At 47.6% G+C, this 26,369-nt stretch overlaps 1 protein-coding gene across 1 annotated transcript in view; it reads right to left on the bottom strand.

The window, feature by feature from the left end:
• MGLL (monoglyceride lipase) overlaps positions 1-26,369 on the bottom strand; it is a 67,473-nt gene that overhangs the window by 3,802 nt on the left and 37,302 nt on the right. The window contains exons 4-7 of the mRNA XM_082322452.1: positions 15,231-15,367; positions 13,651-13,761; positions 7,411-7,500; positions 913-1,128 (exon numbers count right to left, since the gene is read on the bottom strand). Coding sequence (XP_082178578.1) covers positions 913-1,128; positions 7,411-7,500; positions 13,651-13,761; positions 15,231-15,367 — 554 coding nt within the window. The remainder of the gene's footprint in view (positions 1-912; positions 1,129-7,410; positions 7,501-13,650; positions 13,762-15,230; positions 15,368-26,369) is intronic.

Here is a 26,369-nt window from a genome sequence, read left to right as displayed (position 1 = left end):
CAGTCCCCTCTCATCAACACCCACGGGGTCCAACACGTCCTGCCCATACCTCGTTGGTTTTTTTTTTTCCTAGACGTGGCAGGTTACGAAATCAAAGCGATGCCATTGGCGGTGCTGGCCCTCCGCGAGCAGGAAGGCCTTGGCATTGCAGCTTGACGTCTGCAGGTCACCCGCGCACCCCGCTGCCCTTTAGGAAGATAATGCACGTCCCAACCCCATGCATTTCTGGCTTCCTACCCCACTAAGAAGGAGGAAATACTTACTGTGCCCTTGGAGTTTAAAGGACAATGGGGGATGTTCCCATCATGCCTTGTGCAATTTTACTCCTTTATGCCCAGACTATCCAGTTATTTTTCCAATGACAAAAGCTTTCCCGTGGTCTCCCTGTCTCTCTTTCAGGCTCATTCATGTGCTAACAATTGGTTAATCAGCTGTGGCTCTCTCGAAATGAGCAGATGTGAAGTGGCTTTTGTTGTGCTGCGCTTTGGAAAGGGCCCCCTGTACCTTTACGCGCCGGGGCAGGAGGTAAGGTTGGTGCTCACACGGTGTTGTTGGAAGAGCTTTTGGGGTCAGCACTTTACCTGCTTATGAGCCTCACTCTACTTCTACACCAAGTTGCTTATGTCCAAGTGACCCTCTAGGTCCACAGCCACCCCTGGGTCAGGTCTTGAGATCACCCACCACCCCGCAGCCCGGCTGTCGCTGGTGAAAGGCCACCACACTGCAGGGGAGGGCTGCACTTGGGCTACCTCCTGGTGAAAGGGGCCGTAACCTGCTCCGTCTCACCAACACATCAGCCCTGCTTTGCCTCCAGCTCTCCAGAGCTCAGCAGGCTCCCTACCCCTCACGGTCACTCATGCTCAGGCCGACGCTGACAGGAAAAGACCCTAAAAATCAAGAAAGTAAGAAGACCTTGAGTGTTTTGTCCTGACTCTGCACTGTGTCCATCAGTAAATAGGACCCTTTGATATCGCAGAGCTTGTCGGAGGAGCCATGTAGCACCAGGATGGGCAAAGTCAGCTTGGGCAGAGCTCGCTCAATTCTGGCAATGGCATTCATCAGCTGGATGACAAAGGAGACCTTCATGCCACCGTGGTAGACCAAGGGATCGGATGTATAAGACTCCATCTGGCAGGGAGGAAGAGGTAATTTAAGGTTAGCAATATTTCATGCAGAAAAGACAAAGCAGAGCAGCCTGGCGGTGAGGAGTCTCTTCCCTTGGCTTGCATGGTCATTTCCTACTCTGTCAGGACATCCTGCCATTAGAGTCAAGGTCGAGATCTTTACTGTGGCTACCCAGAGCTGCTCACACAACCTGGCTTACCCCATGCTGTGTGCTTCTTTCTTAAGTCACTAGAAAATACTCAAGCCAAAGCTCTTTCTGCAGGGAGACAACCAGTGTTGGACAAAGACTGTTCCCCTGGGGGCACCTGCCTGCATTTTTCTGCTCTTTCATGTCCTTCTGTCACTCAAAGGTGACAATATCTCTTCTGCAGAGGGTTCTTCAGACTGCGTTACTTGGAAGCTGACTTTGTCCAGGTCCTTATCCTCTCTGCTGAGGGCTCAGATGTTCTTCTCTTTCATCTTCTCTCTCCAGGGATGAAGACCGTGACCTACAGCTACAGACAACTGACACACCTGGCGGCAAAGCACTCTTATGCCAAGGGGTCCTCTCCAGGTGCAAAGTGTGCACAGACAAGGCAGCAAACGATCGTATTTGGTGGTAGGCAAAAAAAAAAAGTCAACAACTTGCTCAGCCAGACTGTGAGAGGATAAAATTGTACAAGAGTTGGTGCAGAAAGTTGCTAGGAACGAGTAGTTACCGCAGCAGGCAAATCTACAGTAAATATTTGTATACTGTACATGGAGACGGCCCACACAGCCACTGCCATCTCAATATTTGCCAGAATGCTTTGATTATGGGTTGGTCTCTGGCACAGCCTCCAATTTCTCCCAACCCTGGCAGATGTTTATAGAAATGATGGTTATTTATAGGTTAGCCAAAAACAGTCTCCTCCTCTCCTCGCAGGCAGTGCGGTCTGTTCAAATTCTCCCTGGCTTGGCAGAAATGTGAGGCCCTCTTCCTGCGGCACGTGCCTGCCCTGGGGGGACCACGGGCGGAGGTGACCCCCAAGGCCACCCCAGGGACACGCAGCTCGGCACAAGCATAGGCACGGACAGGCACTGTAGCAGGACAGCGTGGCCTGCCTGGTCCCCACCAAGAAGCCAGAAAGGCTTTGGGGTGGATTCTGCATTCATCTCCCTGTGACATGAGATGATCAGGGTGACAGAAGGACACTACGCACTACATGGCGGGGTTTCCCAGCTGGGGGGATTAATTTGCTTTACTGGTGTAAAGCCAGTTTCTCTCTTCATTGTCTCAAATGCGTTGGGGCACAAAGCACTGGAAATGGAGCTGGCAGCGAGGCATGCTGGTGCTCACAAGTCTTTCCCCATCACCTTCTTGCTGCCAGTCCCACTGTCTCCTGCTGCTTGAACTCATGGTTCCTATCCTCGAGTGCAGCAAGGGGAAGGAGTGGGTGGGAATTTGGGACTATTAGCGGCTGGCACCCTTCAGTCCCAGCCCACAGTGCTGAACGTGGTCAAGGGGGTGAGAGCCGTAGAGCCACTCTAACTTGTGCTGGAGTTGGACCAAAGAGAGTCAACTTGTTGTAGCACTCATTTAGGGACCCTTGGATTCAGCAGATGTTTCCAGTATTTGATTAAAGCCATCGTTGTGTTTTGGCCTCTGTGCAAGATCACGGCTACTCTGGAGGGAGGGGTAGTTTTCCACAGGGAGACAAAGATAGAGGTCTCTCATCACAGGTCCTAATATTAGGATCTTATGTGTAGTATCTCCCTTCCAAAGAAGCAAGCGCCCATGCATGCTGAGGGTTTGGAAAACACTGTGAGAGGCCACTGCAAAGATGAGATTGTAGTTAAGGTAAAAGGATCCACTCGTAAGACCTGCAGAGCATCCTCTGCTCCTGCTAAAGGCCCTAGGGAGCAGAGAGGCTGAAGCGTGCGTGGTCCTCTCTCGGCTCCGCATGGACCCTCCCAGTGCCCGACCACTTGTTGGTGCAGAAACCTCCGCCCGCGGCCTCCATCCCCTCCACCGCCCAGCCTGTCTGCCTGCCATTCCTTCCCTGCTCTGCAAAGTGCTTCAGAGGGGTAAGAAGCTGCCCCTGTGTGGAAAGAAGCATCCTCTCGTGAACGTGCTCATGGAAAAAGTTTGGCTTTGACTTCCAAATCACCAGCCGCCTGGTGTGGTGTTGCTAGCTCTCCCATTGACAGCTGGGTGTACCCTGATATTTTCAGCCAAATGTGTTGACTTTTCATCAGCATTTGGAGCAAAACCACCGTGTTGCATCGGCTACTTAGCAACTGGCTTCAGCCTCATCTGGGAATTACTTGTCTGGATCTATGTCACAGTGCTGTGCTAAAGCAACACAGCTTTGAGATGGGTTTCTTTTTATTTTTTAGTTTGTTTTTTTTTTGATTGAAGGCAACAAATGAGGGACTTTGCAGGGGGGAGAGGCAGGAGGGGTGGGCGGAAGGGAGGGGTGGTTCCCTTCCCATGGCGTAAAACAATGTCGATGAATTCCTGTCAGCTGGCCCCCTCCCCAGCCCCATAAATGCTAAGAGAATGACCCAAGGAGTTTCTTTCTTTCTCTTGTTTTTTTCTGAAAGAACAGGGATATTTTAGCTACTGAGCAGCCAACAAATATTTTTGTGCAGATGATGGGAGGGGAAAAAATCTTAACCCAGATCGATCAGGACTGCAGGGGGAGGATCCTGCTCCCCGTCAATGAACAGGAATCCTTGGCAGAGTTAATGTTCAGTGCACGGGGCGAGTACAAAGCGGCAGCTTGCTGGGGAAAGAGGGCAAGACAGGCAATGGGCTGTATACTCTGCAAGCTAGAAACTGCAAACCCTGCAAGCCCAGAGCTCCCGTCGGCGCGCCGAGCTCTGGGACAGCGGGGACAAGCGAGCGAGGGTGTCCCCAGGAGAGCCCGCGACAGCCTCCGGCCACGGCCCAGCGAAGGCTCGGCGCAGCCCGTCACAACAGCTCTTTTTTCTCTTTCTGTAATGCTAAGACAGAAGCCACCATCAGGGCTCCTGCTGCATTATCTTCCCCTGCTTAGAGGTCTGTATCTTCCCTTTGCATTGTGCGGAGCGATAAATTCATTATAAGGTAATTACAGCCTCATCCTATGCGGACTCTTCAGGAACAAGACTTAGGTCAGTGGGACTATTCCACTGAATTAAATGACAGCTAACAAAGATCAATGGGGTAAAGAGGTGCCTGCCCCTGTGATGTTATTCCTCCTTGGAATAACAAGACCGGGTTTTTAAGGTTGCTTCTTGCTCTCTTTTGTGTCTCTTGCATTTGATATAACAAGCAGATCAAACAAACATCTCCATACCGTCCTGTGTTTCAGTCCCTACACCCTGAGAACAGCCTGCTGGGAATACAAACTCATCAGGAAATTCTTGGATGATGTCCCAAAAATATTTCTAGAGAATAGAAAGTTGGTCTGGCAGGAGAATATGTTTAACACATAAATAATGGATGTTTCTAGCACATTGTGTGCTTTGAAGCTGCGTGTCTTGAGTCCAAAAGGAGGGTGGAGGGTGCGTGAGAGGCAGCCAGAGGACCGAGATGCGGCGTTGTCTTCAGTAAGTGCCTGCAGCCTCGAATCCTGGTGTTTGAAGATGGTTGGGAAAGCGCTTTACATCGCAATCCGCAGCTGCTACGTCAGCTGCGTGTTCGCTTGCAGGTGTGCAGGCAGCGCAGCAAGGAGGGCTTCTTGTCTCGTTTTGAAGACTACTCCGTTATAAGCAGACTCTAAGGAAGCAGACCTATGTTTTCAAACGCTGCAAAAGGCTTCCCCTTGCTCCATGGAAAGGGAAAGGGCAGAGGAAAAACAACAACGCTCAAAGGAAGCTCTTGAGACTTGGAGCATCATAGAGAAGTGGGAGCAGCAGCGAATATTTGGGTAGAAAGACGGCACAATAGCATTTATTATACACTATGTCCAGTGGTTGCTGTGGTGATTCCTAACATCATCCCAGCATCGAAATGGTCAGTCAATACCGTGCACCGAGTTAAGGGAGCTCGCTGACACTTTTCTAAATGCATTATTATTTGGGATGTCCCCACATCAGCACTTTTCTCCTGTAAAGTTATTTAGTGCAGCACTAGCGTCTTCCAGCAGAGGATCCAACTGTCGGAGGCAGGCGTTATTTACAGCTGCTACCCTTAAGGACCAGCTGCAGCACAGCGTTCAAGTGCCGCACAACAAATCAGTGCACAAGCAGGCAAAGACCCACGCGTCCCGGCCATGTTCGCTCTTCAGGTAGGGGGTAACACTCCCAAATTCCTCTCCTCCTCCAGAGCACTGATTGCTTTTATCCTCTAAATACAAATGCAGAAGTGGAAACTTTCCTCCGTGTGATTTTAGTGAATTAGTTCTCGAATTTAAACCTTTTCTCTGAATTATATGCAACAAGTTACGGCAGCTGAATGTAATTAAGAACAGGTTTCTATAGCTTGACTGGAATCAGCCTTCTTCCCAAGTGGATATTTAGTGCAGCCTCATATGGTACTTGAGAACATATGTCATACGGTGCATCAGTCGATGCAGATGAGCTCGCTCCATGCTCGTCCTGGCAGGTTCCTAGGATCTACTTTGTCCTCCTTTTCTCAGCTCCTTGAATCTTTCCGCCTTCAGCCCAGTGAAATGTTACGCTCAGTTCACAGATAAGTAAACCAGAAGTCATTTGACCAAAAAAAATCTTTGGTAGAGCCAAGAAACAACCCTGAGCACCTTGTGGCTATTCTGGGAGACCCTTTGCTTTCCAGTTTACCGAATGGGTGAGTCAAAGAGGTGGGATGCGCCGAGGCTGAAGACATTGCACTCACACAGCCGCTGACGTTGGCTTTGCTCCTGATCCTTTCAGCTTCAATTCCAGTGCCGGTCAAGCTGCCTCCCCAGAGGAAGGCAATTTATTAACTTCTACTTAAGATAGGAACCATTGCATGAACAGCAGGAAAAATGACAGCATCCATCAGTGAGATGTGAGCTGAGCACAGGAACAACTGACCACCACACCAGCGAAGCTCTCCTGCTTTTGAGACACCCTCGGGTGCCATTTTCTATCATTCAAGTTGATTTCTGAAACACACCAAGTTCTGGGTCCAGCCAAAGCACCTTCGCTCACCTACAGTTCGTGTCTCCTCCTCTCACTCCTCCCACAACAGCGAGAAGGAAAAAACCTCGTTACGTGTTGTTGCAGCAGTTGCAATGATGCCTGGGTTTGCCAGTGACAGCACGAACAGGCTGCAACAGTTATTACTAGGAGTGGGAATAAATGGGAGAAGAGTCCTAAGCGATGGTGACACTACAGAAATTTCACCCTGGAACAGCTCCACGCACAGTCGCAGTGGTGGAGCTGGGATTGGGTTGTTACAACGGCTGCTTCAATTGCAGCTCATTTAAGTATTATTCTCGGGCACAGCAAGAATACATCATTTGTTCAGAAAGGCTGTAGCAGAGCCAGCGTGTAATCCAGGAGACCTTGTAGCAAGGTCTTTGGGGCAAGCATGCTCTTTTCCTCCGTTTGAATGCATTCAGCACACCACGATGCTGGTTTGCAAGCAGGAAAACAAATCTCCAGGACTGTTAGGTTTATACAATTTCACTGCAAAGAGCAGGGGTGGAAAAGTTGACTTTAGCAGTGTGTTTGCAACCTGTAGAAGTTGTTTTTGCTCCTGTAACGAGCGGTAGTGGTGCAGCAGAGACAAACATGGTTCCCATGTGCTTTCCACCGCAACCATAGGACAGGTCTCTGTTATGTTATGTTATGTTACGTTACGTTACGTTACGTTACGTTACGTTATGTTATGTTATGACAAGAGGAAACAGCCTCAAGCTGCGCCAGGGCAGGTTTAGGTTGGATATTAGGAAAAACTTCTTCACGGAAAGGGCTGTCAGGCCCTGGCCCAGGCTGCCCAGGGCAGGGGCTGAGTCCCCATCCCTGGAGGGATTTAAAAGCCAGGGAGATGTGGTGCTTAGGGACATGGTTTAGTGGTGGGCCTGGCAGTGCTGGGTTACGGTTGGACTCGGTGACCTTAAACATCTTTTCCAACCTAAATGATTCTGTGATTCTGTGATTCTGTGTTTTGTACCCAGAGTGGCTGCGGGTGCAAGACGCACCAAAGGGATGAACAGCTGATTTCCCCCAGTTTTCTGCTATGTGCAGTCAGTTCCACTGACTTCAGAGACGTTTCACCTTTTTACACCAGCATAGATCTTGCCCTCATGATCTAGCAAAACACTTGGGTCTGTTTTTTCTGGGACGAGATAGAGACTATGCAGTGACTGTAAATCACATTAGGGTTCTCACCTCCTTCTTGTTCCGGGAAATTGCATTTGGATCTATCGATCCCAGCGACAGGTTTGGGAGAACAAAGTTGAGCACTTTCGCTGCAAAAACCTGTGGGAGAGGAAAGCAAGCAGTTAAAGAGCCAGTTAGAGCAAGAGAGAGAACATAGAGGGCCAAATCCTGAGCTGATGGGAATCAGCACAGAAGTTAAATAGTTGAGAAATATCAACTGACACTGGAGAAAGATCTGTCCTATATTTAAAACATTTCTCTTAAAAAGAAAGTGTTTAAATGGCTCCCAGGATTGGGGAGTGGGTGTGCTAGTCTGAGATGCCGTCAGCTGGCCGTCCACATCAACATCACCACTTCGTTGTACTTTGCCTGTTTCCCCTTCTCAGGTTAATTTCTAAAAAGGCCTCGGTTAAGCCCTTTGATAGGAAAAAGCCATTTCCAGCCCTCGAAAGGGCTGGGTTTTGTTGTTTTACTGCCCTTTCCTTGCTGCCACAGCTTTGATTTCAGGCTGCAGTGTGCGTAAGTGCTGTTCGGTGCAATTTGCAGTAGTTGCCTAGGCTGCACTCTTTTTGATAAGCATATTCTCCAGGGAACCTGTAAATAAACAACAGCAAAATGTGCATGCAGTGGCTAAGGAAATCCATTGCTCGCTTGTCTCCTGGGAACGAAACACAAAAGCATTCAGCAGCCCCGGCTCAAAACCACTGGCAGAGGAAAGGGTAACATCTTTCATTTTGATAGCACGTTGATACCAGGGTTCTGCTCTGACCTTTGATAGCTGTCTTTAATTAAGTCAGAAAACATGCAGTTAGTGTTTGTTGGTCTGTTTTATGGCTCTTTCTTGCTCACCGCTAACACTTGCAGGGAGGCTGTCACCTATGTTCTCTGCTCCTGCCGAGATGTCATCGCTTCTGAAGCCATCCCTGACGTCTCGGATGATACATGACAGAGTAATTATGATATTAGAGGAATAACACAAGGGCAAAGTCGAAGTCATCCAGGAGTGAAAGGCAGTAAAGACTCACAGCAGATTTGAGAACGCGCGTGTACCTTGGGGTGGGTATGACTGGGAACCGCTGCCACTGTCTACCAGTATATTGAGCCCCTCACTGGCTATGCCATTGTGCCAGCAAAATTAATCAATTAATGAATTAATTATCACACCGATGCAGGTATGACCTTATGATGCAAACAAGCGGGAATGGGGTTTTCTTCGTTTTGTGTTAACTCCAAGCAGTGATGATTCGAGGAACGCACCTTCATGAATCCTAGGCCAGGTTACGGACGCTGCGTGCTGACAGCGCTGGAACAGTTTTGCTTCTTTGAAACCACTTACGATGACCCAGACATATGCCAAGTAACTTCAGGTACGTAGCTGAGGTATTTAACTTCGAGCAAGTGTAATTGTCCCAGGTATCCTTTACAGAGCATGGGGAGTGAGAGAAACACCTCCCAGGACACCGCTAACATCCGAATAACGGTCTTCAAGTGCCTATTTCCAAAGATTATCACGACAACTAAGGCAATTAGGCTGCCCTAAAATTGGAGCCTGAGTTAAGAGCTAGGGTAAGCTCTTATGCCTAAAGACTGCTTATCCAAGAGGAAATACCTTGGCATGAGAGGTTAGCTGATGCTCTCTCAATATCTATTTAGAGTATTGGCCACGAGATCAGTATGTCGGTATTAAGGCCACAGATATTTAGGTCCAAGATGACACACACAAGAGTAAAAGATGGCAGGGTTTTTGGAAGACGGGGGCTTTGCTTACTTTTACATTAGGCTGAAGGAGGAAGTTAGTTGACACACTCTCAAATTCCCGAAAAAGACGTGAGTTTGATGGGGATTCCGCTCCGTGTCTGCTTGGTACATGTGTGAATGTTTATATTCCCAAGGATCTGCAATAGGGATTTTGCTGAAGGAGCAGAAATTTGAATCTTCCTCCCATATGAGCAATAACACACCAGCCTAACGATATGCTGAAGGCGGGGAAGGTGTGACAAGGAAAGGAGAACTACATATATGCTCTTTCTCAGGCTCTTCCCTGTTGGGAGACAGGCTAGACAGGCTTTTGTCAGATTCAGTATGGCCATTTTTCTGTTCGAATGATATATGCTTATCATCCCAACCCCACTGCCTACTGGTGACCTCGCCTCCGTGACACGCTTTGGAAACGTTCTTGGATTTTTTGCTCGTATCTGGAGTTTTGTCAAACGGAGTCACAAGCTGACTGCTAAACTGCCACAGAGATAGGGCTGGCTTCTGACCACGAGCACAGCAGCACGTACCGTCCTGGGCTGGTGATATCCGTGAAAGTAATTTCTGGTGTTCAGCTGTACAAGAGAAGCACCAGCCCCTGTACGTAGACATGTCAGATGTACTTACACACACATACATATACTCCCTGTGTGCATAAAATCTCTTATTTATGCACAGACAGAAGTAACCTTGGTCTATCGGACTGATTGCGAAAGGACTCTGCCACCGTCCTTCAAAGGGTCTTCAGACCTGCAGGAAATGCTCCATTCCCTCCAACATGTAGTACACCCTCAAAATTCAGATGTGATTTTGATGATTCTTGGAGGAAAGGTCACAGACAGAAAAATCAAGTTCTATGTTATAATAAAAAACTCAGAAGGTTCCCCTGGGCCTTGACTGATTTTCCAAGCACTGTGATAGCTTGTGACATGCCCGACTTTAATTAAAAGCCATGTTGCTGAAGTGCTGGCTATATTTGATATATGAAAGTTGATCTCCCTGTTGGTTCAAAGTGGCAATGTTGGTTCTTGGGAGAATAGCTCCCAAATGATCAAAAATGGATGATGGAATGATGGGGATATTACTGGCGGGGCTGAGGGTGACGCTATAGCGCAGTGGTTATTAGAGCTGCTCGAGGCCACCGCAGGTATGTGAAATACTAACGGTGTTCAAATCCAGCCCTTCCCTCTCTATGAGAAAGATCTCAGAATACGATTGAAATAGATGGCTGAACATTGCCTCTTGACTGGAAGTGTGACTTCAAGCTGATTTCATGTTTTTTGCTTTAGTTTAACTATATGGGTGCTTCGCGGTGTAGACACTTTTCTTTTGAATGGAGCAATCCCTCTTCCCTGCACACCTCGATGTGCTTACTTCTCTCTCCCATGATCTCTGCTTGACAAACTGCTTGTGTGAAGGCCCTTTAGTTCATTTCAGCTACCAATGAGCTGGATTAACAAAAATGTTGTGTTTGAACTGGTTAAGGGAGCCAGGCTCATTTGACCGAGCTGAAAAGTCTCTGGAAGCTCATTGTGGAAGAGACCAGGTTGAGAGCAACTGAACAGTGTTATCAGGGAGATATTATATCAGGGATGTCATTGGATATGACATGATCAAGGAGATATCAGATATGGTGTCTCCATACCTGGATACCAAGCCACCTTATATACGTTTGTCTGAACCTGATGACTAACACCTCTGCTACGCCGGACAGCCCAGAGCAAAGCCAAAATAAGAGTTTTTAATTTCTTCTAGTTTGACTATATCTTTAAAAACAGTCCTCTGCACTGTTACCTGTGCAGATTCAGCCTGAATGACTGGGAGACCCTCAGGTACTGGAACAACGTGATGTCCAGTTGGGTTGGAAAGCAATAGATCAGCAAGAGGCCAAACGGAAAACACAAAAAGCAAAAAGAGAATATTGTGTACTTAGTCTTTAAGTCATAGGCTGAGGGTTAGCATAGGATTAATCTTTAGGGAATATTTCCTAAGGGGTTGTCCTGCCCACCCGATTTCAAAGCCTTCAATAGCAGAAATGTAGTGGGAGATGATACTCTTTTACCCTTACGCTGCTCTTTGCCAGCATACGTGACTCCCGTCTCTTTGCACCCCTTGAAATGTTGAAGATTCAGAGCCAAATTTTGTCCAGATTAGTTGAGAAGAAAAGGGGCAAGGCAGCAAGATCCCTCCCTCTTTACTGGATTTGCAACAAGTAGGTCGATGCTTCTATCAGGACACAGGATTTATAGGGCATTGATGAAATTATGTTTCTGCGAAGAGCAGAATTTGATTTTCCTGCACGTAGCCTGCAAACGCGCTGCGTTTCTGCTGCTGCCAAGGGCTGGTTCGGCAGCAAGGGAAGGTATTTCTAACACAGACTGAAGGACCCAGTGTGTAAGCTGGCCCACTGGTATTGTTGCCTTGAGCCCTCATTTGTTTAGGCCAAGGTAAATTCTTGCTCAGCTGGAAACTTCCCCGGCAAAGGGATGAATGCAATGGTCCTTGGGAAACAGCCCAGGGCCGAGAAGTCGTAGCAGTTCCAAGGGAAAACCAAAGCCTTTATGCCTCAGAGGCACAAACCCCAATGAAATGTTTTTTGGCTCTCAGAGGAAAAAAAAGCACACAAGCGTTTTCAGCTCAGCTTTATGGGAAAACATGGCTCACGCAGCAACACTCTGCCTGTTTTCACTCCTTCCTCTTGAAAATACCTTTTCAACTCCAGGATTGTTTTCAACTAAATTTGACAGAGCAGAGATATTTCAGGAATAATTAAATTTTTATCAATCAGTTTTGAGATGCAACAAGAGATTTGAAAGAGAAAGAAACTCACTGTGTGCTTGTATTACTGCATGCGAGAGACCCTCTAGGAAAGAGACTGTATAAACACCTCCAAAATACTTCAGTTAGAGCTTAGCATTTCCTACACTGAAATAAAGCAACAATCTGGTACAGATCTGCGAGAAACCAGACTACAGTAATACTAGTTCCCACAGAACGGGTGAGTCCTTATTTCAGAAAGGGTTTAGCATCTAGCAAAAAGTATAGCTCTAGAAGAAGGAAAATCTCTCCATATTTTCCTTGACTCAACTGGAAACAGAAGGCTGACGATGTTTCTCAGATTCAGACCCTATACTATTTTTTTTTTTCTTAATATTTATTCTTTTTCCCTTTCCAAAGTAAGAAAAAACAGGGGCACTGGTGCTCATGGGACCCTTACACTGAGTCAGGTATAGCCTCACCAGTGAAGAATCAGCTACTGGCCTCCTGAAAACACCCTATGGTGCTCTGACTCCTACTTAAATAAGTTTTCTTGGACTGGATGACTTCAGGATTTGCTTCTCCTCTGAAAAGTAGGTGTGACTGTGGGGGAGGCCCTTAGAAGGAAAATATCGACTGGCATCCAGGTGGTGCAGATCTCAGCAGGGTTTTGCGTTTTAAGGCTAGAGGTCTTAATGCGTTTCCTTCAGCGGCAGAGTGAGGTGATTAAAAAGCACCCTTTGGTGCTTGTAATCATTTGTGGGGTCAGTAGATGGCTTTCGCTACGGCAGAAGGTGGAACAGGATTATACTGAAAGCTGAGGCAATCTGTTTCCTTTCTCCTAGAAGAAAAAAAGCCAGGAGAAATAGCTTAGAAGTAGATTAAAAGAAGCAGCTAGCCCTAGGAGAAGAGTCTAGGGAGAAAGGATAAAGGAACGAGTCCTGTGGGAATGAGATGGTCTGTCGTTCCTGCTGGCTTTGCTGGTCCTTCCCGTTGCTTCCAGCTTGTTTTAGGATTGTTGTTTATTCTTTTAAAAATTCAGACAGGAGGGGAGAGCTGAGGGCCAGCTGCCTTGCAGAGCCTCCCTGGGGAAGGGCAGGGCGGGCAGTGCAAATTTGGATCAGAAATAGCTCTGGAAGGGAGGTGTGAATGGAAGCGGGGGTAAAGCCTAACTGCAAACTGAAGGAGATGGTCTGGACAACAACCAGCCTCAGTATCAAGCCAAATGGGATGCTGCTGGGGCAGCGATGCTTTAGCTGGAAGCCGCCTTTGAGGCTCATGAAGGATTCCTGGGACTCAAGAGCTCTAGTTTTGTTTAGAAATTGGTCATCCCCCAAACACCAAAAATAACCCTGGCCTGACTTAGCCAGCAGCCCGTGTTGCAACTGTACCAGACTCTGTACGAGTCAGGAAGAAAACTGTAGGAGAGGACGGGAAAGGATGGCACTGTGTGGGCTGCCGCAGGGTGAGGTGAAGAAAGCACAGTCTGCTACCACCTCCCGAGGTAGCATCGTTCTCCGACTCTCATTTAAATAAGTTCTTCTGGACGAGCTCAGGATTCACTTCCCCGCTGAAAAGTAGGTGGGACTGTGGGGGAGGCACTTAGAAGAGAAGCACTGACTGGCATCCAGGTGGCACAGATCTCAGCGGGGTTTTGCATTTTAAAGCTAGAGGTCTTAACGCGTTTCCTTCAGCGGAAGAGCGAGGTGACTAGGTGCAACGCAGGTTTGCTCTTACCTTGATGGGAGTGGCGACTTCTGGGCTGGCTACCACTAAAGGAGAGATTAACAGCATGCCTGAGAACTCACTGGGTCTCTCACTAGCTGTCAGAATGGAGATGGCTCCCCCCTGCAATGCAAAATAACAGCCCACAGCTTAATACAGGTGTCGACATCTCGTTTGTATAGTAATCCTGTTACTGGAAGGGTTTTAGTCCAAACACGCAAATTATTTCTGCCCCCGTGAGAGTGCAGTGTGGTCAGCGGGGAAGGCTGGAGGAGCAGGGGCACTGGAAGTGTCTGTGTTTTGTGGGGGAGCAGAGACCTGGTTTCTGCTCTCATGCTGTAAACCCTCAGGTCACACTGAACTCCACTCCGTGCAATGTCCCTCAGCTCCCTAGGGTGCCTTGCGTCCTCCTCGGTTAAACAGAATAAGAAGAAAATGTCTGAAGTGGTAGTTCAGGTGGGACTTGAAAAATAAGTTGAGGTCCTATCAGTGTGACAGACTGGTGCTGCGTCGGGAAGATGCCGTGAAGCCGGGCTCGCTCCATGCTTGTGGCACTGGTAACCTGGGCAACGCAATGCTGCCATCCGGCAAGCGAAAATCCTCCCTAATTACTGGAAGTTAAATATTCTCCTCTTCAGTGTCCCCAGCCCCTCCAGCCCCGCAGCGCTGTGCCCAGGGCCTGACAGCGAACACCCAGCCCACGGTTCAGGGCTGAACGCCAGCCCTCCTGCATGAGGACTGCGGCGGATGGCGTGAGGGGTGGGGGACAGAAGGGACCTGGCCGCCTTGCTCGGGAAAGTTTGCAGAGGATTAGTTGCCAAGGGAAATATTTGGTGAACTTCCACGCTGCCGGAGAACCAGGGGCTTGTTAAATGGAGCAGCAGCGAGAAGCATCTCAAAGACCTCACTGGGAAATTAGCTCCTTGTTACAGTGGCTTTGGAGCGCAGCGAGCACTTCAGAGCATGCCGCGCCTTCTTATGCAAGGACACTTGTTTATCTGAGCATGGCCTGAATCCCAAAGTACTTATTCATTTTCATCTCCTCTGGGAAGGCAGGGAGAGCAGATCAATGACATCAGTGGGAATATTGCTAGCTTGAATAAAGGGATTTGGCCCGTGCTGTCAGAATCAGACTTCAGATCTGTTCACCAAATCAGTGCCTTTGTTTTTGAAGCCCTAATCCCTGGTACATTTTCCTGTTAGGTTGTTTAACAGCATGAGGCTACAGGGTATTTTCGTGCTTCATCCCCTAGCCGCTCGCAAAGCTCTGGAGGGCTTAACCTCCTGGTTACTGGTTAAAATGGAAGGGGAAGCCCAATGCTGCAGGGAGGTGGTGGGACTTATCAGGTACTCGGTGTGAATGAATGGTCCTATTAAAAAACAGGCCCGTTGCTGCAAATGGCACTAATCAGGGCCATGATCCGGGTGGAAAAGTTAAGGACTGACTATACTCAAGACAGATCTTGTGGGGTAAGGCATGCTGGCAACTCAGTCAGTGAATGAAGTGGAAGGGAAGGTTGCTTGCAGTTTTGTTTTTCCTGCTGTGGCACGTGTCCTGGGTGCTGCCGGGAGAGGTAGGGGCTGGTGCTTACCATGGAGTGCCCCAGAATGAGAATGGGCAGCTCGGGGTGCTCTTTCTTCATGAGATCAATGTGCTGCAAGCTGTCCCTGATGAAGACGTGGAAATCTGAGACAACCATACGATCACCCTCGCTCTGTCCATGGCCAACTGTAGGGGAAAAGGAGAGCATGCATGTAAGTCATTTGAAGCAGTGGTTGCAATCGAGAAAGGCTTCAGCAGAAACATGCCTGTTAGACTGTTACTGTCCTAACTTAACCTTCTCCTGCAGTCATCTCTCAACAGAAAGTGTACTGCAGAAATAGAAAGCTGCAGAGAACAATTTTAAAAGTGCCATACTGTCCATGATCTGGTTAAAAAAAAATCATATTCCCCTGTGTTTCTACCTGCTCTTCAAAACTGAGAGTACTGATCTCGCAGCCTTAAACACCAGGGTGAGGAGGGCAGAAGGGCTGTCCTGCCTTGCTGTAGGGATGGGAGGTCACTGCATCCTCGGAAACCAGTTTTTGCCCCAGGGATCATAGCTGCTGGGGCCTGATGGCTGACTGTACTGAGCCAACTGCTGTGCAGAGTCTTGGCAAGAAACAGAAGAATTCCGAAGACTAGATATAGTCGCTATAAACTTAACGGGCTGTGGACACAGCCTTTTCCAGTGCCTGGGTACGCATGAGCTTTGCGGAGTCCTGCCTTTTCTCACCGCTCCCCTGGAGCATCGGTGGGCTGGAAACCTTCCCTGCTATGAGGTGAAGCGCTCTCAGCAGAGGAGGCCAAGTGATGGTGGTTGCAAGAGCCTGCAGCGGGGAAGCAGCAAGTGGCATGGGTCTCCTAAACAAGCGTTAATGAAAACTGTACTGCACCTGGATGCTGTTAGCTCATTCTGTATCTGGGAATTATCTCTTCTGATCAACGGGAAGGGAAAGACTAAAACGGGAGATGGTGAGTTGCCATGGGAACAGAGGCATCCCTGGCAGAGGTGGAGCCAGCATCACCACAAACGCAGTCCCAGGCAATTTTGAGCTTGCAAAGCCTTGAAATTAATACCACCTTGGGGAAGCAGTTCGCATGTTTACCTGACCACCCATACATGTTATTACCTATCACAAATAGGATTCTTCCTTAAAAACAGTCTCCTTGCTTGTTTCTGTTCCAGGCAGGTTGTTAAGGAAAACTGGGAAGGGGAAAACACATCCCACCCATACAGAATAGGGTATAGGGAGTCTCAAACAACATCTCCCTGCTGCTGTGTGTCTCCCTAGGCCTTCTCCAGTGGGCACTTAGGCAGATTTAAAGGCACAGAGGGGCAATGCCTTGTCAAAGGATGTGAAGTGCCTGGTACTTGTTTGCCTGCTGGGTGGCACCCCCTCTAGTGATCAGCAAAGCAAAGCATTGCCTACCCGGCCAGAAAGGTAAAGGCTTTTCAGTTAGATCTGCTGGCAATAGTCATACCAGAAGAAATCAGTACGTCTGAACTTAATTTTCTTGCAAGCCATCCAAAAAATCACCTTCCAAATCAGGCAGAACTTCTCATAAAAAGCTGGACTGAATATACTCTATCTAAGAAAAACTGAACCCCAAACTTGCTCTTCTTTCATCCCGCCAGGTGCTCGCCAGAGCTGGGTCTCTTGGCAGTGAACACTGCAATCGGCCACACTGTCTGCCAGATAAACCCATAGGTGTCATGCTGGTCAATTATAAAGAACATATTCCGGTTCTGCTTTCCATGCACACGCTCCAATTCCTGCCAAAATATGATATAGCAAGCATTCTCCGTGGATCAGTGACCAGAAACAAATCGAGGAGCCAATTAAAATACAAGTTGCAATGATCTACAGAAGTGAAGCCATGTGTGTGGCTAGTGGTCCTATTAACTTCAAACTGACTTTTATTACAGATGGAAAGGGAGCTTTTCCCAACTTTTATACATGTCCAGTCCACTCACTTCGTGGACATCAAACAAGGTCCTAATATTTAAACTTCAAATTTAGCAGGTTAAGATGAGTTGAATAGTCTAGAGAGAGGAAAATTTTGTCTTAGCAGAGCTCTGCACTTCCACTTTTTTACTCTGGTGCTGCTTGCACTTGCTTCTAGGATCTCTTTCTCTGCAGTGTCCGTGTAAGACAGCCGAGCAAGCAGAAACAGCAAGCCCCCGTGGCCCAGGTCTGTATACGGGCCACGACTCCCTGTTGTGGGGTTGTGAGGCTTTGCTCTGGTTTTGGATGAGACAGAGGCAGGTCTGGAAAGCCTCCTTGGTCCTCAGTGTGGAGAAAATCCCCTGGTCCTACCACATAACAATGATACTGCTCATAACAGTCAGAGTTACGAGTGTGGAAGCCAAGAAATACCTGTGCAATAGCTGTGACAAGCATCTCATTGGATTTCTGCAGGGTTTGGGGTTTTTTATTAGCAACTTAATGAACCCACCTTTTGACCCTGCCTTTACCTACTAAACTACTGCTCCCCGCTCAGATGGCACAGAGCAATGCTTGAGGAGCAGTTTGTCTGCATGTATGGTAAAGGAAGGCCATGCAAGTCTTTGCTTTGATACTATCCCTGTCCCTTGCGCAAGGCTAGCCAGCTGGCATCGCTAGGTTGTGTTCTTTTATTTTACTATTTTTCTCTCTTCCCCTCCAAGAAACTGAACTTACTCCCCCAGAGAATGAGTTTATTGCAAGTTTGACACTCCCAGTTGAGAAAGCTTCAGGGTGAGGAACTAAGACCTCTTCTATTAGATGGAAGATGTGCACAGCCAAACATCGATACAGTCAAGAATATTGACGTGTTTTTCTCTGATCGTTTGCCTTTAGAGCTATTAAGAATGAAGGTCAGGTTCATCCTCGATGTAAAGCTATTTGCTTTGGGTTTTGCTGGGAATGAATCTGACATAGCGGTTCCACAGTGCCAGTGGCAAGACACTGGGTGCAGGAGGAGGGGAACTGCTGGTGCCTGGGAACTGGAACTAACCAGAGGCTGTCAGCAGAGACGTGTCACGAGAATCACAGCTCCACGAGTTCCTCATCACAACGCTCCCTCTGCGGCCCCTGGTTTCAATGGGGGCCCCTGGTTTCAACAGGGCAATGTGAGGTTATAACCATGAGATGCTCATCTGCAAAGAGCTGTGACTGCCAGTGCACATCCACATGACACGCTTGGTTTTCAAAACCTGTTGAATAGGTTTCCTATCTATCTGGCTTCACATCCAGCTTGCGTGGTTCACTGCTAGTATTGTGTATGTGCAGTGGCTCAGTGATGGGCCATTTTGGGCTGCGTGTACTGAGATAATTGTGGGCACCCTTTCCTAGATGCGAGCCTTTCAAAACAAGAATGCAAACCACACCTTTTCAAATTGCAAATCTAGAATCAGGAGGTCTAAGCCTCCATTTCCAACCAAGCACACCACTGCAAAATAACATACTTTGCTCAAACAAAGTCTGAATAAAAGCTGCAATGACCTGGCCCAATACGTAATAGCTATTAAATTCTGCCCTCTGTATTTTCTGCATGAGCTTGCTCAGACTGCAACTCTACCACCGTAGAGACAACAACAGTAACTCATGATCAGTCAATCCTGTCAGAAAGCATGACTTCAGAGCATGATTTCACCTAAGATTATAGATCCTCCAAAGCTACGCACCTCTCTGGAAGGAAGAATACTGACTGGCTGCGCAGGAAGACAAAGCTGAGGGTTCAGCGATGAAATATTTGAGGGTGTGAGGGCTCTGGGGAGTGCGTTATCATCATTTAGGTATCACTGTGCCTGAGTAATGGAGCCTGTGGTCCTGCAAATGCATACTTCGACAAGTCCCTGCATTCCTCAAATCCCATATCCTCTTGTGCTGCGGGGCTTGCTTTTGAAAACCACTCCAAAGCAGCCAGAATCTTCAGCTGGCATTGGATCACACGCCTCAAAAAATGTGACATCCTGGTCAGATTGGAGATATGCTGAAAAAAATGTAAATAAAAAGCACAGTGCAACTCGACACTCCCTTCCCTTCAGTAACGGCCAAATGGGAACTGCCTGGAGAAAGGAGCACCCCAGCTCTGGGCTCGCTGGGCAGATTCCTTCCAGTGGGAGCCGTGATGGGTGCTTCACCTGCCGCTCTGCCGTGCCTTGCCGGGGATGTTTGACGCATGTTTGCTGGGGCTGTGGGGCCACATCATAGCCGAAGCAATCCATCCTTAAATACACTAAATAAGACCAACAGAACATCAGGCAAAGAGGAGAGCCTGGCAGCGCCTGCCTCCGCACACCCTAGGGTGCATTAGCACCCAGCCCTCTGAGGCACCGCGGGGATGGGTGAGCGCGGCAGCACACCTTGTCCACCCTCAGATATTTGCACAATTTTTATTCTAAACACCAACTTTTATATAAGCCGCACACTGTACGTATTTCTTTCTCTTTCCTAGTGCCAAACCCTCCTGACAAAGGCACAGCCCGACCCTGCACGCTCAGGTGTGGACCGAATCGCTCTTCAGAGCTTCCGCAGGAACGTTTTGCTATGGAAGATGAGGTGACAGGCGAATGCAGGGTCAGATGTTGACTTTAGCTATCCTGCTGTAAATTTACCGATTTCAGTGGTGTTCCTTAAAGCTTACAGTCATGGGAGAGCAGAAATTATGGGCTATGTTGTTTTTCCAGCCTTTGCTCCCTATTTATTATGGGAAAGCCATAAAACAGAGAGAGAGGACATGAGAAATCTGCCTGGGGAGCAGTAATTCTCCAAGCAGAATCTGGATCTTGACTTTTCACATATTTTGAGGTTTCCAACTTTGGGGAAAAGGGGATGGTTTGGATCCATTTGTATTGTAGTGAGGACACTATCAACAGGCATCTGTGGAGTGAAATGCTCTCTCTACCCCAATGATGGTAGAAACAATCGGGAGGAATGCAGGGCTTGACTCCTGCCTCAGGATCCATCACACTCCGTGTTTGTTTTCCTCGCTAGATATGGAACTCCAAGATTTTGAAGTGGGAGAACCAAGAAGAAGGAGAATTAGGGGATGGTCAGGCACTCCAGGCTTACTACTCCCTGAGCTTAAATACATTCGGAATTGCAATGGCACTAACACAGGAGCACCAGGAGTTTTCAGAAGTAGCTAAAGGTGAGGACTGGCACCACTGCGGAGTCAATGATTCACCAGGCACAGCCCAGGAGCCGCTCCTGTACCGCAGAGTCCCACATCGAAAGGACACTTCTCACTTCTGTCGGAGGGGGCCATTGGCAAGGCTCGGTGCTGCAGTGTCGGATTTAATAAGCTGGAGCATGGGTGTGATTCAACTCCCAAAGGAGCCATTGGAGGCCAGAAAAGGTGATTTTAATGCTTCAGCACTGGCTCCGCAGTAGCAGCAGGCAGCAGCATGTTACAGCGCAGGCAGTGGTGTGCAAAGGAAGGATTTTTGTTAGAGCCCACGCCAAACTCAGGCTGAAGACCCTCTTCTTTCACTGCCCCCTTCATCAATAAGCTTATTGAAGTCCAACAAGTCCATTTGAAGCAAATACCTAAATGCCTTTTGGAAAAGGAGGCATTTACATGAGTATTATGTGTTTATTAGCTTTCTGAAAGATTTGGGTTATTTCTGAAGGTCTCTGCCTCTGTTTTCTGCCCCAAACTGGGGACAGGATGGGCTCCTCGCTGGTGCTGGACACTGCAGCATGCGGGAAAGTGAGCCCAGCTACCCCCCACCCTTGTTTGCTCTCACTCCCCAGCAGGTGATGAGAGACATGAAAATAGTATGTCCTCCCTACTGCTAAACTGTCTGGGTTAGGAAAAAAAAACATAATTAAAAGCTCTCATAGATGCTTTCACTCTGCAGGTGGCCCACACGGAGGAGCAAGGCTGGGTCTCCAGCCCGCAGGAGGGAGATGCCAGTGACAGAAATTTGGATGGCTCTTCTGGTGCGCAAGGTGCAAATGTGCCAACCTAATCCCTCTCCGGCAATCTTCCTGAGCTTGTGGCAGCTTGCTCAGGTGGGGACCTCGCTGTGGTGGTCCACAACCTGCCCTGCAATCCCACTGCTATGGGAAGGGACCACTTCAGCGGCTCATTTTAATACCCAACCCCCATAGACTGGGAGACAGCGACCCTTGTCTGCCCCTGCTTTCCTCCCTGCCCCACACGAAATGCATTCAGAATGGAGGTAAAACTTATACCTGAAGCGCAAGATGAAGCAGTGGATACAGTTTTCAGGAGTGTTTCAGTTTTGGAAGTCAGTGCAGCAGTTAATTAAGCGGTGTCACAAGGCATTACGGCTGATGCCTGTATGTATGAGATCTACTGAAACTCGTCTGAGCAAGGACTGCTTTTTTTGCACTTGTACAGCACCCAGCACTGCAGGGCATCATCACAGACCTTGGTCCAAGGCACTGCAAGATCTAAAAGTAATAATTACCTCTAATCCCAGACTGTAAGGCAGCACAGTTTTGCAGAGGAGGAGATGGGAGAAAGCACATAGATGGAGAATGTGGGTGAGACAATACACAAGACGACACTAATAATGGGTTTACATAGCAAATGTTGTGTGAAGCCTTGATTTTCTGCTTGGGTGTTTTTTTAAGGTTTCATGAAAAAAAAAAATACTAATGAACTAGTAAACACTTCAAATTGTCATAACAGTTCACTACGGAAAAAACGATACTTGTTTTGTAATGAATCAAGTACACATCCTTTTCATCAAGTGAGCAAAGCTCATTAATTAAACATACTGGATTTCAAAGCTCTCAGTGTTTAATTATTTGTTTAACAAGCAGTGCAGCTAATCCACCATTCAGACACACAAACAAGTAAAACAACAGGAAGAAGCTTCAAAGCAGGACAATCAACATCTGGAAAAGTCAACAGACTGTGCCCGTATTGTCAGTGACATGTAAAGCAAATGTTCCCCTCGCCGAACAAACACGCACGGGAAGCACCCCTGAGTTCACCCCGCAGATTCCTACTCAACAAAGCAGCTTCCTTGCCCTGAGAACAGACTTCCCACAGCAAGGCAGCCCGAAGGGTTTTATTTCCCTTATCTTTTTCCATTCCCCAACCAAATCAAGTCTGATGCACGGAAGGCAAGCATTAGCATCTGCACTCCATATCTACGTACTCTTCATTTTGCACGCAGGCGGAGAGCAAAGGCAGGACAGAGACACCTGAGCTAGACGAGAAGCAGGGTAAGCTGTCCTAGGATTTGCCGTGCTGCCTTGACTCCGATCGAGTTGCCACCTCGGTCGGCTGCTGTGCTGCAGTGTATTTTGCAGCTCAACCTTGGAGGTGAGCTTTTCAATGTCCATCTGACCGAGCCTTAGCTGTGCAACATCTCTCTCATCCTCTCCCACAACTCTGGTTTCCACAAGAAGAAAAAGCAGTGCTTTGGCTGGAAGGCAGCTGTGGAGTGCTCCAGCTAAGCCTGTGATCTGGACCACCAGCCGACAGGACCGTGGGGCACAGCGCAGGGTAAACCTGCTTGCAGTATTGGCAAGCTTTACACTGTGAATATTTGCTACAAGCCTACTGCCTAGGGCTTTTCCAGCAGGACTACTTCCATGGCAGATGGGAAGCATTAGGAACTGAAAGGAGAGGGTTCCCCCTCACCACTGCTTCCATCTTTATGTTCCTCGAGGATCTGAAATATAGCTCAACACGTGCTTATCCTTAGTAGCTTTTGCCCACCCTTCTCTGTCTGAGTAGTCCTCAGCATCCCTTCTTTCACACCGCCTGTAAAGATACAGTGAGCGCACCGGGTTTCCCATGACAATAGGCGCATTATAAAACTATTGTACCCAACACAAGTATCTCTCCACCCTTAATGTTTTATCTGTGTTTTAGGAGCACACACCTAAGAATTACAGATGGACCCTGCCTCTTTCTTACCAAAAGGGAGTCTTGTCCTGAACACCCAAGTCTGTCAGCTTCCTTATTCCTTCTCAATGCTAGGAAAATCATTTTTCTTTCAGCATTCGCTGGATAGTTTTTATTCACTTGCCTCACACACAGAGTGCAGCAAACTGAAAGCCTTCTCCTCCCACATCAGAGACACATTTGCAGAGCTGAGATATTTTTAGAATAGTGCACACACAGAGTTATATTGTTTGTTGTCTTGGTTAGGGGGAAAAAAAAAAAAGAAACAGGCGATTTTCTATACTAAAATTATTTGTGCCTTATTCCTGGGGAGCAGAGAACTAGTCATCTTGCTGAAGCCACTTAAAATTTCTGAACGCCAGAGATGACAAACAAAATGACCCGGTACATACCGGAGCAGTCGTTAATTCTGTCCGACAAGGCAAACTGTTTCTGTCAATGTTAAGAGCCAATTCATCTCTAATGGATACAAGCACGGTTCTTTTGGCTTTAGAAGACTTGTCCATTTCTTATGGTGTTGCTGAATTTGGCCCTGAATTACAGTTCCTTAAAAGTCTTCCTGGAACACCATGTTGCTCATGAAAACATGCTGAAAAAATCCCATCTGAGTGTTTGTGTTGCAAAATAACGAGCTCTTCACAGGCTGCATTTACAAACAGCAGTCACTGTGGCCAGACTAGAAATGTAAGTGTCTCCTGGAACGTCAGGCAATGAAAGGGGGCAAGACGGTATGAAAACCTGCACAAACCGTAGTCGCTTCCCAAGCTGCCGGGATTAGGGTAGCTTTGTCATTCCTATCACAAAATCGGTGTGCTGCTGCTGAGCGGCTCACGGAAGGTAAGGCCCGTGAAAGAGGAATAGGGAGCCCAGTTCCTTCTCCACAAAGCTCATACACAACAGTATTCCATTTTCTTCCTCAGCCCCTTCTGCAATGCCACCTTCCAAGCCAGCCCTCAAGAACATTAAAGCAAAAGACAGGTGAAGGGAATGCCCTTCTCTACCAGGCTACTGGGATCAAAGATTTGAAAATGCCGCATAAAGCTGTCAGAGGTGGTTGAGCAGCTGTTGAGTTCCTCTGCAAAAGAGTTTCTTTTGGTGATGGGTGAAGCGATTCCCATCTCATCTCTTCCCATGGGATGAAAATCACAATATAGATGCAAGATATATAATCAGTGAGGCACAACTTATGGTGCCTCTAAGCAGTCTTATAATCTGGCACTAAGTGATTCCATTTAAAGGCCCTATAATAATTTTTAAGTGTTATTCTTGCAGTGTTGCACTGAGATTTTGCCCTCTTTCACGAGGAGCAGATAATTTCCTGAAGTATAGTTGAGGTGACATTATTTAGCATCAGAGTTGGTCTTCAAAGACTTATTCTGGCATGACATAGAACCAGGATCAGTGCTCAGACACTGCAGAAAAAATTGCATGGACTTTGCTGGAGTTAATCCAGGGTCTCGCTCGTTCACTTGACCTACATGCTGCTGATCTTTCAAGAACAGAGAAGGGCCTCTTTTCTGCTCTCCACATATGACCTAAGATACCATTGATGGTAGCTAGAGTTTCACACTCACTGGAAGAGGAAAGCAGCCAAGGACAATCTCCCTGCTATTTTAATTTAGCTTTAAAAACATATACATAATTTTCTTCTCTTGTTTTAATACCATAAAATAAAAAAAAAAGGGTGCAAACTTTATTTTTTCCCAGGTGAAAACAAGGATGAAAGTCCACTTGCATTAACTTTCTGATCCAAGTTCCAGCTTTAAAACAGCTGGGGCACCAATTCAAAATGTCAGGGTTTTCAATGAAAAAGCCAGCGCTGGAGTGGAACCGCACACTCCCCTTCCCCTCCCCTGCCCATTTATTCCAAAGCACGGCTGGCATGTGGGTTGGCTCTCCAACACGCACATGCTATTAAGTCCTAAATGACAGCTTGTTTAACTGGAAAACATTTCCATTTTTTCCTTAACAAAGGCCATTCATTTCTTGCTCTTCTATTTGCTTAAAGACGGTTTCATTTGCCCTGCCTGAGAGTTTGCACAACCCGCCTGATTGTTCCCCTCCAAATAGCGCTGCAAGTTAATGACCCACCTCTTGATCTCGGAGCAGGGAGCCTTGCCCAGCACACTGCAGCATGCTCCAGCGAGCGAGTTACATTGCAAAATCCATACGTGCGCCTTGAATATTTTTATGCTTGAGAAAACAATCGAATCAATTCATCTCGGGAAAGACAGTCCTAATTCTTCCCTGCCAACAGTAGATTAGGCATCAAGAAGAAAAAGATGAAAGCTGGATCATGTAGCAACTCCCTCCATGCTGTTGACGAATGTCTTGGGGGACAGGCACTACTTCCTTTCAAGCTGTCTTCAAACGGTTCCCCTCCATGCAGACCACCCATTGGGAACCCACATCAATAACAACAAAAAAGAAGAATTTAAAAGAGCCATCTTTCACCCAATTTATTTACATGTTAAAATAAAACACGAGTTCCCATATAGAGCAAGGGCTCCCGGTGGGTTCTGTTTAGTCTGGGAGATTCTTGGCGCTGGAGTACAGCATTTCTCTATTCCAAAGCAATCTTGGCACTGATTTTTTTGGTTATATAATTTTTTCAGCAACCGGCAAAGGAATAATAATAATGCTTCTAAAAAGTGGGAATCATATTCTAAGACACCAGCAAGGTGTTTTACCAATTAATCCGCCAGAAGATCATTAGCAAACCGGAGCTCCCAAACTCCTGCATTCAGGGCCAGTTCTCCCCACGGGCTGCACTTCCAGTTCTCAAATCGACCTGTCCGACGGGAGCTTTCCCACAGAGCTAAAGAGATTTTTGCTTTTTGCTTCGCTCCTTTGCATTGCCACATGGCAGTGCCACCCTCATTAGGGTGGATTTGTCCCCGCTCCTGACAAGGCATGAAGGGAATACCACTCTGCCAGAGCTGACAGCTTTTTATACCCACTTTGCACAAGCTCAATGGGTGAGCAGCAGGTGGATTATTTGAAATAAGGGCAGGCTTTTTTTTGTTTGTTTTTTAACAGGGTACATCCGCACCGAGCTATAGCCCACTCAAACCCTACCGGACCTGACCGGGACCTGCTTTTCCTGGCAACACAATTAAGAAAAAAACCTTCTGATTAAGCCGGTCTGGCAGGGAGCGTTCCTGGGTGGGACAACCCTGCCCAGTGTGCCAGAGCGGAGTCCGACGGCTGCCAGTTGGCTCGTGCCTGGGTGGTCTTGAGATGGTGCACGGGGAAAGTCACGGGGAAAGCAGCACGGCAGAAAATAGCTCTACTAAATTCGTCTTGCAGC

This window comes from Platalea leucorodia, assembly GCF_965183815.1.
Source record: "Platalea leucorodia genome assembly, chromosome: 9".
Taxonomy (NCBI): Eukaryota; Metazoa; Chordata; class Aves; order Pelecaniformes; family Threskiornithidae; genus Platalea; species Platalea leucorodia.
This window is presented reverse-complemented; position numbering and strand designations above follow the sequence as displayed.